Source organism: Typopeltis vanoorti, chromosome 25 (genome assembly GCF_054136105.1).
Source record: "Typopeltis vanoorti isolate ZY-2024b chromosome 25, IOZ_Tvanoo_1.0, whole genome shotgun sequence".
Taxonomy (NCBI): domain Eukaryota; kingdom Metazoa; phylum Arthropoda; class Arachnida; order Uropygi; family Thelyphonidae; genus Typopeltis; species Typopeltis vanoorti.
Genome location: NC_143573.1, coordinates 23,729,375 through 23,747,910, shown reverse-complemented (window position 1 = coordinate 23,747,910; position 18,536 = coordinate 23,729,375). Strand labels below are relative to the sequence as shown.

At 35.5% G+C, this 18,536-nt stretch overlaps 1 protein-coding gene across 1 annotated transcript in view; it reads left to right on the top strand.

The window, feature by feature from the left end:
- Abcd3 (ATP binding cassette subfamily D member Pmp70) overlaps positions 1 to 18,536 on the top strand; it is a 602,827-nt gene that overhangs the window by 253,410 nt on the left and 330,881 nt on the right. The window contains exon 10 of the mRNA XM_090414763.1: positions 13,309 to 13,365. Coding sequence (XP_090270889.1) covers positions 13,309 to 13,365 — 57 coding nt within the window. The remainder of the gene's footprint in view (positions 1 to 13,308; positions 13,366 to 18,536) is intronic.

Genomic DNA, 18,536 nt, shown 5'->3' with positions numbered 1-18,536 from the left:
GGTGGTTTTTATGTATTATCCTTTGTAGCACCCTATGGTCACATTCGGTGAGTGTGGTGGGTCATCCTACAGATAGTTGACTCATTGTGCCACCGTTTCAATATGGTATTACTGATTATGTACATGAGATGGCCCAATTTGTCAACAATTTGCTGAACAGATAGGCTTGCAACATGGCATCCTATTGCAATGCCTCTTTCAAACTCTGTCAGTTCCCTTCTTGAAGCCATTTCACCTGTACACAGTTGCACTAACTTGGGAGCATCATATTCCTCCAATTTATACCAGGTAGAAACACATGACCCATTACATGGCATGATGCACCTTGCCCATGGGGATCTCCACTGACTTCTTTCTAAGTAGTATATACCACCTTGTCAATGTTGCCAATTAAAATTTCCCTCTGTCCACTATTCCTTTTTCTACTTATTCTCTAGTGCTAATCATATTAGTTACTTGAAATGACTTCACAACAATATGATATTCTACTTGCAATGTCTTCATATCCAATAGTGTTTGCTTTCTTTTAGTGTTGCACAGTGATCAGCATTCATTTTAGAAATTATGGACTTTACAACCATGTTATAAATAACTATTTTAATTTCCCTCCATTTCGATCTTCATATTAAGATCATTGGAGTATATACAGATATACAGGACAAGCTGAGTTACATTATACACAGTAAGCTAAAGGAACAATGATTTGATCACCGGTTAATCTACTGAAATTAACCGGTGATGAAATTCACTACCTCTAGTGAAAAAAAAAAAAAAAAATACAAATAATTAATTATTTAGAAACCACATCAAAACTAAATTCTATTTAAGATAACATAGGAAAAAATTCTTTCTTATAGATAGTCTACTTTCAGTAACAATGATGTCCTATTTTTAGCATTACAATTGTTATTTTAGATTTAGGATTCTGGATTATCTACAGTCCTGTTTATAGTTAACTCTTGGAGAGTAAGGTTCAATGGTAGAATATGTGCCTTCCATATGCTTGGGATTTTTAGACCAACATTATTGTTTAGATCGGGGTGGTTGATAAAAATCTCGCAGACTTCCTTAAATTTGCATTCATACCATGTAAACAACTGACGCTTTTCCAGTCAGTTCTATGTAAAGTGTTCAGGGCATGGTCAGAAAGGCCAGCTTCACCATAGTTATTATATTTAATGTGTTGTTTATGTTCCTTTTGTCTGATAGGAGTTGTGCATCCTGTTTTCCCTATATATAGTATATTACATGTGCAATGGAGTATACCATATTTATTACACCTGTAATATACCATATTACAGGTGTAATATGGTATATTACACTTTACATAGAATTGACTGGAAAAGAGCCAGTTGTTTACATCATGCCAAAACATGGTGTGATGTAAATTTAAGGAAGCCTGTGAGATTCTTATCAACCACCCCAATCTAAACAATAATGATGGTCTAAAAATCCCAAGCATATGGAAGGCACATATTCTACCCACAGAACCTTACTCTCCAAGAGTTAACTATAAACAGGACTGCAGATAATCCTAAATCTAAAATAACAATTGTAATGCTAAAAATAGGACATCGTTACTGAAAGACGACTATCTATAAGAAATAATTTTTTCCTATGTTATCTTAAATAGAGTTTCTTAAATAGAAAATCTACTGGCATGACCTCTAGGCATGCCAGTAGATTCACTAGTGATCAAATCATTGTTCCTTTAGCTTACTGTGTATAATGTAACGCAGCTTGTCCTGCATATCTGTATATACTCCAGATAATGATCTTAATATGAAGATCGAAACGTCAGGAAATTAAAATAGTTATTTATAACACGGTTGTAAAGTCCATAATTTCTAAAACCAATAGTGTTTGCCTATATCACCAGTTAGTTCAAGTCATTTGTTGTGATGAAATTCCTTTTATCATTTAATATTACTTGTTACAGTTGAATTCACCCACCAGAGCATCCATTGATCCTGGTGTTGAACAGCAGTAATTTATTGGCTACTGTGATATTTTTTTAGTTGTTACCCTCCATGCACAACTTTCTGACCTCTCAGTTATTCTTGTATCTATTCTCAGCCTGTTTTTTTGATCATTAAAGTTTATGTAACTATGAAGAGGGTGCTGTCTCACCAGTACAACAATAGTCCATAGAATCACTAGAGCAAAGATAAGTTTTAGTGTTTAGAACATTTTTGAAAATTTGTATGCATTTTGCTGAAAATTTATTTGTTAGTAATATTAAAACTTAATTCATATTAATTGCCGAGGTTAGTAGGTGTTGTAGTGAATTTTGTGTAATAAGATTACAGTTAATGATGGTAAGAACTAGAACAACCAGATGCATGGTGCAAAAATCTAGTGTGTGAGCAGTGTGGATTTTATTAAGATGGTACCTTGTCAGGAGTGTAATGTGTATTCATGGTGAATGGGGCAGATGTGTTATTGAGAGATTAAACAAGAAAAGTTGAGAGAGTGAGGGTCTGAAAAAACTGTGGTATTTGAATGGACTGTGGTGATTTAAATGAAAGTTGAAAATGAGAACCGAAGAATACTACACCAAATGCAATGATTTGTGTAACACTGAGAATGATAGAATAGTGAGCAAGGGAATGAGTGTGGAGAATGTGAATTTGAATATGGAAATGATAGGGAAAACAAAATCATGAATAAATGTTTTCCATAGATTCATTTCAAATACCTTTCTCTGTTAGCTTAAAAGTAATTTAATGTTCCCCATGTCAAGTTACTAGTCTGGTGATGGATAGTCCAGTAGTATGGCTGCTACCTTAAGGCTTCTGAACTTGCCTTTTTCCAAATTTATACCTGTAGGTGGAATAAGATGTATTGAAGAGAAAAGGGGAGATTTTAGAGGGGACATAAATATAGACCAGAAATGAAGATCCTTATAGCCCTTGAGTACTCTTGAGGATCATAAAATAAGAAGAGTTGGCTGATAAGGCTATATAGGAAGGGTCTGAAAAAATGAATGGATGGAAAAATGAAAAAGTGAATGGATCTTCCTCAAAGTAGAAAACCAGAAAAAAAAGAAAACCAGGATGTCCTCTAAAGAGATTCAACGATGACTTTCTGAAGCCAGAACTGGTCATTGTAGGCCTAAATCCATGAAAAGTATGATTAATAAATGTGAAAATGGAAGTGAGCCTGAATGATGGAGCAAAAGCAGGAATGATTGCTAAAATGCAAGAATTGAATGAAATGATTAAGATGGGAAATGAGATGAGACATATGGTGGATATAAATGGAATAGTGCAAAAGAATAAAATCAAAGATAGTAGAGAAAAAGAAGTAGCAAATGATAAATAATAAATTTAGTTTAATCCTTTAATCAAGTGTGAGCAAACAAAGTTTGCACCTGAAAGTATCTTCAGGACTGGGGTAAGGTGGTACAACACCAGGGCAACTCCTTGCAAAGGTGGAGCAAGCTACCAACACTCCTATCTCAGTATCTCCTATAATGCAAAACACATCTCCTTGCGGATATGTCTAATGTTATGCATTAAGGGAAGGGCCACTACCGAGACTAGTTTCGACCTTTATTGAGGTCTCTTCAGTGGGAGCCAGGCCCAAGTGGAGATACCAGGCAGAAGCATTAGCAGGTCTTCTCTACCTATAGGAGTTGCCAAATGGTGTGCCACCCTTTTTTTTTTTAAATAAATTCCTCTGGATTTAGAGAAAGATGTTGTACCACCTTACCCCAGTCCTGAAGATACTTTCAGGCGCAAACTTTGTTTGCTCACACTTGGATAAAGGATTAAACTAAATTTATTATACTCTAACCAAGTGAAAAATAAACTTTCAACATCTTTCTCTAAATCGAGAGGAATTTATTAAAAAAAAAAAACAAAGGGTGGCACACCATTTGGCAACTCCTATAGGTAGAGATGACCTGCTAATGCTTCTGCCTGGTATCTCCACTTGGGCCTGGCTCCCACTGAAGAGACCTCAATAAAGGTCGAAACTAGTCTCGGTAGTGGCCCTTCCCTTAATGCATAACATTAGACAAGGAGATGTGTTTTGCATTATAGGAGATACTGAGATAAGAGTGTTGGTAGCTTGCTCCACCTTTGCAAGGAGTTGCCCTGGTGTTGTACCACCTTACCCCAGTCCTGAAGATATGTTCAGGCGCAAACTTTGTTTGCTCACACTTGGATAAAGGATTAAACTAAATTTATTATACTCTAACCAAGTGAAAAATAAACTTTCAACGAAGTAGCAAATGATTCAAGAATACCACTGTATGGAGTTTCTGTTATAATAGGTGTGCTGGATGAGAGAGCCTCTAGGTCTGTTTTCCAGAAGGGAGGGTGAGCAAGGCTCACCCTCCCTTCTGGAAAACAGACCTAGTGGCTCTCTCATCCCTTAATGCATAACATTAGACATATCCGCAAGGAGATGTGTTTTGCATTATAGGAGATACTGAGATAGTCACAGGAACCAAATAAATCTCAGATTTTATTTGGTTCCCATGACTTAAGACATTTTTTTCCCAAGTCCCAGGAATTTCACTCATGAAAATTATTTAAGAAATAATTTTCATGAGTGTCAAAATTTACCCTTCTTTAATTTACCCTTGTAGATTTAGAGTCAATACTTAAACTATGCAAGAACCATAAAAGCCCAGGAGAAGATGGTATCAATATGGAACTTTTCGAATTCTCTGGAGACAACTTCAGATACAAACTACTACAATTCATAAATAAGATCCTAAATGGCCAATTACCACCAGAAAACTGGTAAAATGCCATGATCATCTCATCTTCAAAAAAGGCAATATTAACGCATGTCAAAACTATAGAGGCATTAGCCTTTTAAACACTGGATATAATATATGTTCAAGTCTCTTAAAGACTAAATTAACTAAATATTATGAAAATATTTTTGGAGAAGAACATAACTATTTCCGTAAAGGCAGATCCTGCATTGAAGGCTTTTTCACCCTCAAGCTCATAATAGAAAAAAGAAGAGAATTCAGTTTATAGACCCACATATTATTCATCAATTATGAAAAGGTTTTCGATGAAGTCAATCACAATAAGCTACTGGATATTTTAAGAGATGACAACATTCCTAATCAGTTAATTAAAGCTATTTTTAATATATATATATATATATATATATATATATATATATATATATATATATCAATAACCAAATTACAATAAAGATAGCCACACAAAAATCTTAATCACAGAATATAAATGCAGATGTCCAACAAGGATGTAGTCTTTTACCACTCCTCTTTAATATCTATATTAAGAATATTATAAGGGAGTGGAGGGAAACAGCCAGTTTTCGCATTCACATAAATGATTACACCAACATCGATAAAATTTTATTCACTGATGATCCCGTTCTAATTGAAGGTAACGATGATTCACTACAGTGAACATTCTCGTAGACAGGCTTATACGTTGGTTATGCATTTCTAAATCACTTAGGGAATTGAACAACGTAGATTAGAATATAAATTAAATTAAACTTTAATAAATATTTCCCATATTTCAGCAATGTCACGTTGCCATTTTCAAAAGGAACTTACAAAAAGGTACGTGCACGCAGGCACTACAACACAGTAACTAAGAATGAAGATATGAAGCTATCATTCTCCTAGAAGTCCTGATGGTGCCTTCTAGTGGGCTAAGTAGGTGTTCTTGGCCGTTGGGCTGAAGGCCTGCTGATGTATGCCTCCCAAATTTGGGGCAGTCGCATACAACCAAATTTGTTGAGGTTAGGAGAGTTTCTTAGGGCTGAGGCTGATTCCATAAATAGTCTTTCGAATTTATATTTGCTACGGTGTATTACTGTAACTTTCTTCCACCGTATTCTGTGGCGTGTATCCAGAGCATGGTCTGCAAGACCAGAATGGCTGTACTTGTGAAACCGGATGTAGTCCTTATGTTCAGAAATTCTGATATTCGCTGTCCTGCCTGTTTGGCCAAAGTACGACAGTACTGCAAGGGACCTGGTATACTCCAGATAGGTCTAGGGGAAGTGGTTGGTCTTTGGTGGAGCGGATAAGGGATGCCAATTTTCTGTAAGGCCTGTAACAGGAGGTGAGGTCATGTTTTTTTAAAATTTTGGTAATTTTTTCCGAGGTGCCTCGGATGTAGGGAATGGTGATGGATTTAGAGTAATCTTTGTTGTGGAGGGGGGGCTGTGGTTTGTAGGTTTTAATATTTTTTGGATTTTTTTTGGGGGGAGTAGCCATTGGCTGAGAAAGTGTTGAGGATGTGATTTAATTCAGTGTTTAGGGCCATGTCGTTAGAACAGATTAATTTAGCCCTGTTGTATAGTGTTTTTACCACTCCAGGAAATGAGGAATAATAAAGAATTAGTTATCACCAAAGCAGATAAGGGAAATGCAACTGTAGTACTTAATGAAAAAGACTACAAAGGTAAGCTTAATGCTCTTCTATTAGATCGGGCTACTTACCTCCCTATCAATTACAATCCCACCAACTCCCAAATCAGAAAACTTCACAGGCTCCTTAAGAAAGTCACTTCTTGGCCTGTAGAAGTTACCAACAGATTAAAGCCGTTTAACTCTATACCCCCCCCCATATTTACGGACTCCCAAAAATACATAAAGAAAATGTGCCATAGTGGATGGCATTGATTCCCCCACATACAAATTAGCTAAACATTTGGCCAAAGAGCTCACACACTATACTGGCAACACACCATCACACATAAAAAACTCAGCCCACTTCAAAGCCAGCATAGAAAACCTTACACTCCAACATACTGACATAATGGTCAGCTTTGACGTCTCCTCCTTATTCACAAATGTCCCACTCAAGGAAACTTTAGAGCTAATCCAAGCTAAATTTTCTCCCGATATCTCAGCCCTATTTCAGTTCACAATGAACTCGGGCTATTTCGTTTGGCAGGGAAAATTCTACAAACAAATAGAGGGGACAGCCATGGGTTCTCCACTCTCCCCACCCTTGGCCAATTTCTTTATGGAGACCTTTGAAGAAAAAGCCTTAGCCTCTGCCCCACAAAAACCAACCATATGGCTTCGTTACGTTGATGATGTGTTTGCTATTTGGCCACATGACTCTGAAACGCTCCTCTCTTTCCTTACACACTTAAACAACCAACACTCCAGAATCAAGTTCACCCTGGAAAAAGAGGAAAACAACAGCCTCCCTTTCCTAGACACACTAGTCACCCGCCAGCCTGATGGAACCTTGGTTTTCTCAGTTTATAGAAAACCCACCCATACAGGCAGATACATTCACCAACAATCTCACCCCCCCTCCCCTCACAACAATATGGAGTGGTAAAAACACTATACAACAGGGCTAAATTAATCTGTTCTAACAACCTGGCCCTAAACACTGAATTAAATCACATCCTCAACACTTTCTCAGCCAATGGCTACCCCCCCCCCCCCCCCCCAAAAAAAAAATCCAAAAAATATTAAAACCTACAAACCACAGCCCCCCCCCTCCCTCCCTCCACAACAAAGATTACTCTAAATCCATCACCATTCCCTACATCCGAGGCACCTCGGAAAAAATTACCAAAATTTTAAAAAAACATGACCTCTTGTTACAGGCCTTACAGAAAATTGGCATCCCTTATCCGCTCCACCAAAGACCAACCACTTCCCCTAGACCTACCTGGGGTATACCAGGTCTCTTGCAGTTGTAAACTGTCATACTTTGGCCAAACAGGCAGGACAGCGAATATCAGAATTTCTGAACATAAGGACTCCATCCGGTTTCACAAGTACAGCCATTCTGGTCTTGCAGACCATGCTCTGGATACACGCCACAGAATACGGTAGAAGAAAGCTACTGTAATACACCGTAGCAAATATAAATTCGAAAGTCTATTTATGGAATCAGCCTCAGCCCTAAGAAACTCTCCTAACCTCAACAAATTTGGTTGTATGCGACTGCCCCAAATTTGGGAGGCATACATCAGCAGACCTTCAGCCCAATGGCCAAGAACACCTACTTAGCCTGCTAGAGGGCACCATCAGGACTTCTAGGAGAATGATAGCTTCATATCTTCATTCTTAGTTACTGTGTTGTAGTGCCTGCGTGCACGTACCTTTTTGTAAGTTCCTTTTGAAAATGGCAACGTGACGTTGCCAAAATATCGAAAATATTTATTAAAGTTTAATTTAATTTATATTCTAATCTACGTTGTTCAATTCCCTAAGTGATTTAGAAACTACAGTGAACAGCCTTTTCATTAAATGAAATAGCAAAAACATACAACATGGAAATCTCCACTTCTAAAACCAAAGTCATGGCATTTAAAGGCCAAGACCCAATTAGAAGCAAAATTTGCATCTGCAGTGATATTATACAACAGGTTAATACATTCAAATATATAGGCTACCACTTATCTTATGAAAGAGAGAAAGATATGCAACATAAAATAATATGTTATATAGGAATAACAAAAACTGTCAGTCAGATATTCAGTCCAAATTTAATAAGCAAGATAACAAGAAAAGTTGACTGATAAGGCCTTATAGGCCTTATCAGCCAGTTCTTATTTTATGACCCCTATGCTATTAGAGTACTCGAGGGCCATGGGGTCTTTTCATTTCTGGCCTTACAACAATGCCCTCTCTATAACTCTTACTATAATTTCTCTATAATCTACTCTTTCCCCCTTCAATATACCCTATTCCTCCTATGGGTTTAAATTCTAAAGAAGGCTAGTTCAGAAGCCTTAAGGTAGCAGCCCTGGCACTGAACTATTCTATCATCAGGCTAGTCCCCTGACATGGAGAACATAATTCTACCAGTAAGCTGACAGAAAAAGATAATCGGATTGAATCTATAGGAAACGACCCTGGAATGGAAAAGGTAAAACAAAAATGGAAATGACAAAGTATAATACACATAGTAAACTGGAATGTAAGAGGAATAGCATATAAAGAAATAGAATTAGACCAATTATTAAATGAAAGAAATTTTAAAATAACAGTAATAACTGAAACAAAAAAGAAATTAAAAGGAACCATGAGAACTGAAAATTTTAATGTGATATACAGTGGAGTTGACAGAGACCAAAGAGCACAAGTAGGAGTCATGATTTGGAATACATAACTCCCTTTCAAAACAGTTAAAACATTATAAATTATGGAATGAAAGAATAATAGAAGCTAGAATAAAAATAGATAGAGGCTATTTAACAATAATTGGTTTATATGTCCCAGAAGAGGGAAGAGAACAAGATAATATCGATTTTTATAATCAGCTACAAAACATATATAATAACATAAATGAAAATTATTACATAATTTTAACAGGAGACTTAAATGCAAGAATTGGAAACACGAAAATTAATAATAATATAGGAATACAATGGAGAACATACTCTAAACAGGAATGGTAAAAAATTGATTGGCTTTGTAGTTTATAATAACCTAAAAATAATGAATTCCTTCTATAAACATAAAGACATACATAAATATACTTGGGCAGCAAGAGGATGGAAATCAATATTAGATTACTTTATACCAAATGAAAAGACATCAAAATTTTCACTAGATGTTAGAGTTCACAGAGGATATGAAATAAGCGGTGACCACTTCCTTGTTAAAATAACATTAAGATTACCACCTAAATGGCTACAAGTAACAAGAACAGAAAGAAAAATTGAAACATTCGTTTATAAAACTAGACTATTGAATGACACAAATGTACAATAGCTATATGAACAAAGAATTAACCAATATCTAGACAAAATGAAGAAATAAAAATAGAATGGCTTAATATAAAAACAATACTAAATGCAGCAGCAAATGAAAGTTTTGGAAAGACCAAAAAATTCAATAAAAGGAAAAAACTGAAGATCTGGGATGATACAATGAAAGAAATAATCAAAAAGAAAAAAGAAGCCTATCACAAATGGTTAAGCAGTAAAAGATTAGAAGATGAAATGGAATATAAAAGAATAAGAGCCATAGCTAAAAGAGAAGTCAGAAAAAGACATAGAGAATAATGGAACAAATTTGTTTTTAATTTAGAACATGATTTATATAAAATAAGACCCAATGTATATAAAATTTGGAAACACTTAAATGCAGATACCAAAGAAAACATAAAATTAAACACTGAATTGAAATTAGAAGAATTTCTAAATTACTACACAGAATTGTGGACAGACAAATATTTTAATAAAGACAATTGGCAAACAATTAACGAAAATGAAAAGGAAATAACTAAAGAAGAATTAGAAATCAGCCTGAAAGAAACAAGAAACGGAAAATCACCTGGAGAAGATAAACTAGGTTCAGAACTATATAAATATGCACGAACTAGATTCAAAGAAAGACTCTTATTATTTTTAAATAAAATTTATTCAACTAGTATCCCCCCCAATAGAATGGAAAAAAGCAATTGTGATTCCTATCTTTAAAAAAAGGTAATAGAGATGACCCTAAAAACTATAGAGGTATCAGTATACTAAATTCCTGTTACAAAATATATAGCAGAATCTTAAATAGCAAACTAATGAAATATTCTGAAAACTTTATTTTAGAAGTACAGAATGGATTTAGAAAAGGACGATCATGTATAGACCCAGCCTTTTGCTTAAAATTAATAATAGAGAAAAGAAGAGAATACAATTTAGAAACACATATTGCATTTATTGACTTTGAAAAAGCATTTGACAAAGTTAAAAGAAACATTATTTAACATATTAAAAGAAAGACAAATACCAAATAATATCCTAATAGCTATCACAAGTATATATGAAAATAATCAAATACAAATAAGATTAAATCATGAGCTATCATATACGAGAGAGATAAACCAAGGGGTCCGACAGGGATGTCCACTCTCAGCAACTCTTTTTAATATCTACTTAAATGAAATAATAATAAAATGGAATAAAAATTTACATCAAGGAATTCAACTTTCTTCTACGGTAAACTTAAACACTCTCCTCTTTGCCGACGACCAAATAATAATTACAATTTCTGAAGATAAACTACAGAAAGCTATTTTAGATCTAAATGAGATATCCAAAGATTATGGTATGATAATATCAACAGAAAAATCAAAAACTATGGCCTTTAAAGGACAAGATCCAGCAAGAACAAAAATAGTAATAGATAACAAGATCTTAGAATAGGTGAATTCATTTAATTACCTAGGATGTATGATCACATATGAAAATGAAAAAGATATAAACATAAAAATTGCAAAATATTTAAAAATAACAGGTGCAATTAACTCTATATTTAAACCAAATCTAGTTCAAAAACAAACCAGACTAAAAGTATACAATACATTAGCCCTACCAATATAATGTATGGAAGCGAAATCTGGACAATAAAACAAAAAAACAAATAAAGATTAACAACAGCAGAAATGAAGTTTATGAGAAAAACTGCAAAGCATACCCTATTTGATCACAAAAGAAACAAAGAAATTATGAAAGAATTAAACCAAGAACCAGTAATAGAAAAAATTAAAAAATATAAACATAAATGGATGGAACACGTTCAAAGAATGAAAACAGAAAGATTACCAAAACAAGCCTTAAAGTACAAGCTATTAGGAAAAAGAAAACCAGGACGTCCTCTTAAACGATTCAACGATGACTTCTAAGGCCGGAACAGGTCATGCTAGGCCTAAATCCTTGATATGCATGATGAAGATAAGAATAAGAATCCATAACTCAATAGCAAGACCTATCTTAACATATGGTTCAGAAGTCTGGACCATAACCCTAGCAAGCTCTGAAATGAGATTCATGCACAAAACAGCTGGATATAATATACTAGACTTCAAAAGAAATAGCACGATCTTAAAGGAACTTGAAGTGATATCTGTCGATCTTTATAGAGTGACATGGAGACAACATAGAAAGAATGAGTGAAAGAAGACTACCCAGAGAGAGACAGATATATCAACCTCAAGGGAGAAGGAATAGAGAATGGCTTTTGAAAAGATGGGAAGAGATTGTAACAGGCTATTAGCCCTATTACTGGAAAGGAAGAAGAAGTGTCAAAATGATGCCAAGTACAATGCAAAAAAAAAAAAAAAATCACCATCACCTCATCTCCCTCAACACACAGATTTTAGTATTGCTGTCACTACTCCCTATATCCAAGGGACTTCAGAAAAAATAGTCAGAACTTTAAAAAAATATAATCTCTGCCCAGCTCTTTTTACTTTTTGGTTACTTCCCACTCTAGCATTGAAATCTCCCATCAAGATTGTTGGTTCATTTTTATTTGTTTCGTCAATACATTCCTGAAGTTTTCCATGAAATTGTTCTATTTCTTCCTCTTTTTCATCCGCTGGTTCATAAATTCCTAAAATATTGAATGTTTGATTTATAATTTTCATTCTAACTTTGATTATTCTATCTGATGACTAAATATAATTCAAAATTTTGTTTTTTCATTTTTTATTAATCCAAATGGCAACCCCAGATGAAGCCTGTTTGTTTTCTGGAACTCCTGAGAAGATCATAACATAATCTTCCAGAATTTGAGATCCCTCTCAGTTATTGCTGCTATATCAGTGTTTCTATTTTTTAGTTCTGTGTTTATCTCATCAATTTTGTGTGTGATTCTACAGGCATTTCAAGTAGCTATTTTTAATTTTTCAAAGAGAAGTCCCTGTCCATTAGCCAGATCATTTTTGATTAATTCCATCCTATTTTTCTTCTTCAGAACTTTGTGAGTAATTATAAATTTCCCCTGGATAGGTTACCAACCTTTCGCAGGGTAAGTTTGATGGTGGGACTGCCACCTTAAGGCCTCTGAACCTGCTCTCTGGGAGGGACAGCAGACTCCCACTGCGTGAGATGAAAGATAATAGTAGAACAGAAAAGATTCACCCCTAGTCATTGACTACTCTAATAGCATTGGTGGAGGGGGGGGGGGGGAGGAACAAACAGAAAGAAAGAAAGAAGAGTAGGGACCAACCGGTCTACAGATAATATACAAATGTATATTACATGAAGTAAGGCACGGTCCAGCATCAGGTACCTGGGATTTACCACTCCTGTGCTCACTAAAGTGAGCACAGGAGTGGTAAATTTGAGCCTTTGAGGTTAGTATTGCTATAGGAAATTATAAAGGATGATTAGAAAATTGTTGACTAAAACGTTCTTTGGGGAAGGGCTATATTAAAGAAGGATTGAGAAACTAGATGTATTTTATGATTAAAATAAAATATCCTTTTTGTATTAAAAAAAAAACAAAGTTTAATTTTCATTTTACTTTATAAAATTTTGTTGTATAATTGCCCAGTTGAATTTTTATTTTATATGGATTTTTTCTTCTCTTAACAGCCAATTTTGGACATAATTATTTTTGTTCAGCGGCTTACTCATTCTATAGGAGTTGAGGTATGTTTCTTACATAATTACTGTTTTGCCATTCATGAAATTTCTTATGTGTAATGTTTATGACAGTTCATTTGTAACTGCATGTTACTGTATGCAATTATGATTGAATTTTTATTCAAATTTATATTTGAAGAAGAAAACGCATAAATGACACATCACTGCATTCTGTTATCAACACTATTAATTTTTATTGCTGCACATTGACAGTTGTAGTTTAACAATGTTTTACATTAGACTATCCTTTCGTAATCAGGGTACTTGTCGGTAAGGTCATTTCATGCTTTACTGTTATACAATAGTGAAATAGGGCTAGTAATTTTATTTTGATATATTTATTTTTCTTTTTAACTTATAAATTATGGTTCCGATTGCAGAATATTTTCTGACTGGATATTTCCAGCTCTAGTTATTAAATATTTTGATAAACTAGCATTTTGAAATTGCTTGTTAATATAGTTTATGAAAATATCCATTTGAATGTATAGATCATCAGTAAATGGAAAAAGTGAGTGTTTTGTTGAGCCAGGAAAGTACATTGCACGTGAAAGTAAAATTTGAATCCCTTAACCTAAGCCAGCTTAAGGATTTCAGATATTACTAGGACAGTTTGTTTTTCTTAATTATGTATCTTTTTATGTTGAGCCCATACACGAGAGGTTGGTTGATCAACCTATAATGCAGTTGTACCATATATGGGTAGTTGGTTGGGAAAGGAGGAACTTGTTTATATTTGATTTAAAATACTGTATATATGTATTCCTTGGGAAACACATCAGGGCGAACACTGTTCCACAATACAGCAGTAGCAGGGATAGAGGAGGAGGAAAAGAAGCATGTTCTGTGGGTTTCAAGGTGCACTGTGAAGAGATGTTGAGCAGCAGCTGCACGTTTTACAACTGACTTAGTACTAAGTGGGGGAAATATTTATAGAATATACATATTGCAGAAACCAAATGTGTGTGAAAGTAGGAGGAGTGAGTTGGTAAGAGATGGGTCATTAATCAGTCTAATTGCTCTCCTCTATTGAGTCAAGCATTTTGAGGGCACTCTTATGGGTCCCACTCCAAATGTGAGTTCAGTATTCAATAGCTGGGTAGATTTGTGATTTGTATAAGGTTAACAGCTGTTTGGAGGTGAAGTAACGTCTTGAGTGAAAGAGAAATCCCAGTTTTTTAGAAACTGAAGATGTGACATGTTGTGATGTGTTTATGATAGGAGAAGCATGATTTCACGGTAATTCCAAGAAGAGAAATTTCATCTTATCTGGAAATTTGGGTGTTGTCAAAAATAACTGGGAGAAAATGGTTCTTTTTTTGTCAGAAATAAGACAGAACTTGAAATCATGGTTTTTCTAGCATTGAACTTGACAAGGTTATCTGAACCCCATTGGAGGATATAGTTTTTGATGTGAGCCAATTATGGTATGCTTGATTTTTCATTTTACAGCTTTGGCACATGTTTTGGAGAACCAGGGCTTGGTTAGGAAATGGCATTTCAGAGGAATATGGGGAATGTATGTTTCCATACCGATGAGGATTACTTTGGTGACATGATCAGTGAATATGTTTGGGTTGGAAGGCATAATCCAACCATGGGAATGAGGCATAAAAGTCAAAAAGGCTGTCGCAATTGGCACTGTTATAATGCCAAACTACTTTTGTATGGGAGTGGCTGTGTAAGCATTGTTGCATGGGGGGGGGGGGGAATGAGCACCTAGTTGTGGTCAAAATTACCTAGTGGGCCTGCTACATTGACTGTGTATTTGGAAGGGTTGTTGGCAAAGAAGAGATCTAGGTTGTTTAGGGAGTGGTTTGGGTTATCTGGTGTTCTGGTTGGCATGTGAACCACTTGTGTAAGGTAATTAGTGATGACAAATGTTTCAGCATCTCTGTCTGAAAGATCTGTACAATGGAGAGCCAGTTGGTGTTGTGGTTAGGAAGTCGACATCCTAGGAGGATGATTTTGCTTTTGAGAACTTTGGACCAGAGGTAATAAATTTTTAAGGAGAGGAAATTAAAGAGCTGAAAGTGATTTGTGACATTAGGGGAGCCATAGAGACAGCAAATGAATTTGACTGGGTGGGGAAGAGATATTTTCAACTAAAGGTCAGATTTTGGCGATTCTAATTTGGGTACTCTCTCTCTCTCTCTCTGATATATGGTGCACATATATCAGAGCGTATATATGTACAGATGCCACCTTTGGGTTGAAAGGAGTTTAAGAGAGTTTTGATTGAATACTGCTAGGGAGAGGTGATTTCAGTTTCTTCCAAAAAGAGTAGGTTGGGTTTGGTAGACTAAAGATCGGTGGCAGCATGTATATAAGCACTGCGACACTGCAGCACCCCCAAGGAAAAAAAACAAAAAATTAAATTTTGTTTGTGTTTATAAATAATAGCAATACTTACAAGATTATTTAAATGCAATACAGCATGTTAACGGTTACAGCTTATGTTTTGACATTTATTGAATAGTTAATAATTGGAATTGTTCAATTAACGCTTTAGATTATGAAACAAATGTACTGCGATCTAACGCAGTGTCAGAATTATCACATTCGGTCAGTTGCAGCTAGACTCGCCGATATTCGTTTGCACTTGTCACTGCGAAACAAGTGAATCCGACACTGCTCATTGAGCAGTGCTGCGACAGATAAATTGTATGTTTGTGCATTTATTTCTGTGAGAACTTTTATTATTCGTGTGTGTTCATGGTGAGGGTGAAATATTTTTACCAAAAATATTTCACCCTCACCACAAACAAACAAAAATAACGCGTGCAAGCATACAGTTTATCTGTAGCAACACTTCTCAATGAGCCGTATCCGATTCACTTGTTACGTGCAGTGACAAGTACAAACGAATATTGGCGAGTCTCAAAATTCTTGCAGTATGTAAATTTACTTATTAACACGTTCGCTGCCACGCTACTTCGGCATAGTCTGTTCCCGTACGCTGAGCAATTTCACTTCTTCAAGGTCAGTACGGTAATCTCGTTGCCGGTGGTAAGTGTCATACGAGTATACTCGTAGATGGTGCAGAGCATATACCATCTATTGAGAATACGCAGTTTTGATGCTTGCTGCACAAGCCAAGCATTTTCACTTCTTCAAGGTCAGTACAGTAATCTCATTGCCAGCGGTAAGCGTCATACGAGTATACTCGTAGCTGGCTTGTGTAGCTGGTTTATCAACTATGAGTATACTCGTAGTTGGCAGCGAATGTGTTAATAAATTGGTTACTGATTAGGAAAAAATTAATTATTTTTCTTCTTTTGTATATGCAGCACCCCTACTTAAAATTTTCACCGGCCGGCACTGCTAAAGATGTTAATGGAGACTATTTAGGTTGGACTTGAGGCCACAGATATTAGTGTAGTGGATATGCAAGTTTCTGTAGCGCATATATTTGACTGCAAGGGTCTTGCACATTTCCTACACAGTGCCTGCATACTGGTGGCTGCCAGTGGCATCATGGATGAATTGGTTTTTGCACTAATTTAGCTTGTTTGTAGTCTATGATCCAATTGTTTTCTCCATTTTGCCATTTTTCTTCAAGTTGTTTTTGAAGATGTCTTTTTTCTCCCTGGGCGAAAAAAGGATTACTTTGTTAGATCATTTCAAGCACGCAACATGATTGAGAGCAAGGGTCTTTGAATTGGTTGTTAATCGCTGTTATTAATTTAGATGTGCTTGTCATCTTGTCACAAGTCACTTTTATGAGGCATGGAAAGTTCGTTCCATCCCTTCTTTTATTTGTGGGTTTAAAATGATGGCGCCTGATGATATTTCTAGAATCAAAGATGTGGGGAGTTCAAAATAATGACTTTAAATTTTTTGTTTTTTTGCCTCTATCAAGTCATGTACTGTTGATGTGATTAGGTTGTGGAGTTCATTAGCGGGCAAGGGTGCACTTGCATTGTGGTGCTGATCGACAATTAGTTCAAGTTTAGCTTCCAGTGCTCGGAATTTGGAGGAAAAAGTTTTATTCGTAGTTGTTCAAGGTTTTTGATTTGTTTCTCTACGTTCATGAGCTGTTTTACAGAAGGGAGGCACATGAACAGAAAAAAGGACTGGTTGAGGTCGACAAATAGCTTATGCACCGATTCATCTATTTTTGCACAGGATGCTTGTAGGCAGTAGCAACAGAAATTGCACAGTATACCTTTTTTTTTTATCAGTGACATCATTTTTACAGCTATGGATTTGTATTATCATTGGGTTTGTCATTGATCGATGGTGTTAAGTTTGCAAAACATGAAATCCTCTTTTGTCATGGGCCTTTGTTGCTTTCATCTTTGCTTCACACAGTAAGCATAGTGGGCACTTAGACATGAATGATTTTTAACTGGAAAGATAACTGATTTGATCCACTATAAGTACTTACAGGTTGTGTGGAAGTAATTGGATCGTTAGTACTCACTGTTAAGATTTCCTTTTATTGATTAATTTGAACAAAAAACACTTACAATAACGATAAAATATGGGAGCCCAAGTTTACAGTAGCTTATTCACAGACGCTGCCTGACGGACTCCTGTTATGGTACAGATTTAGAGCATTCCATTGATAGATAGCCATTTACTGAGTACATAGTGTATAGAATGTAAAGCATTCTTTTTAGGCTTATCCATAAAAGTTAAGTAAAATTATTATAAATGTGTGTAGAAAAGCTTTGATGATAAATATCATTCATGTTATTAATAACATTATATATGTAATTCATTTTATTATTATTTACATGGGCACTCCATGGAGTCAAAAGACTCGTCAAGGGAGCCCTGCTCTATCCATCAACACAATACCTATCATACATCTCCTGAAACCTAGTTGCTGTTGGGGCACTCACAGCCACTTTTGAAAATCCATTTCACTCATTCACCAGTCTACAAGGAAAGAACCTAGTCCTCACACCTTCACTAACTACACTCTTAGAAAATTTTCAAGTGTGACCTCTTGTTCTCCCCATGTATTGAAAAATACATGGGGAATATGTATTTTGTGTGTCTTCTATGTCAATCTTATAGAATCCCTTTAGTAACTTATTAGTTTCTATCATATCCCTTCTCCTCTGCCTGTCAGCTACATTCTGCAACCCACACACCCTCAATCTATCTTCATAGAGAACATTCAACAGACCTGTCACCAGCTTGGTCACTTGCCTCTGAATCCTGTC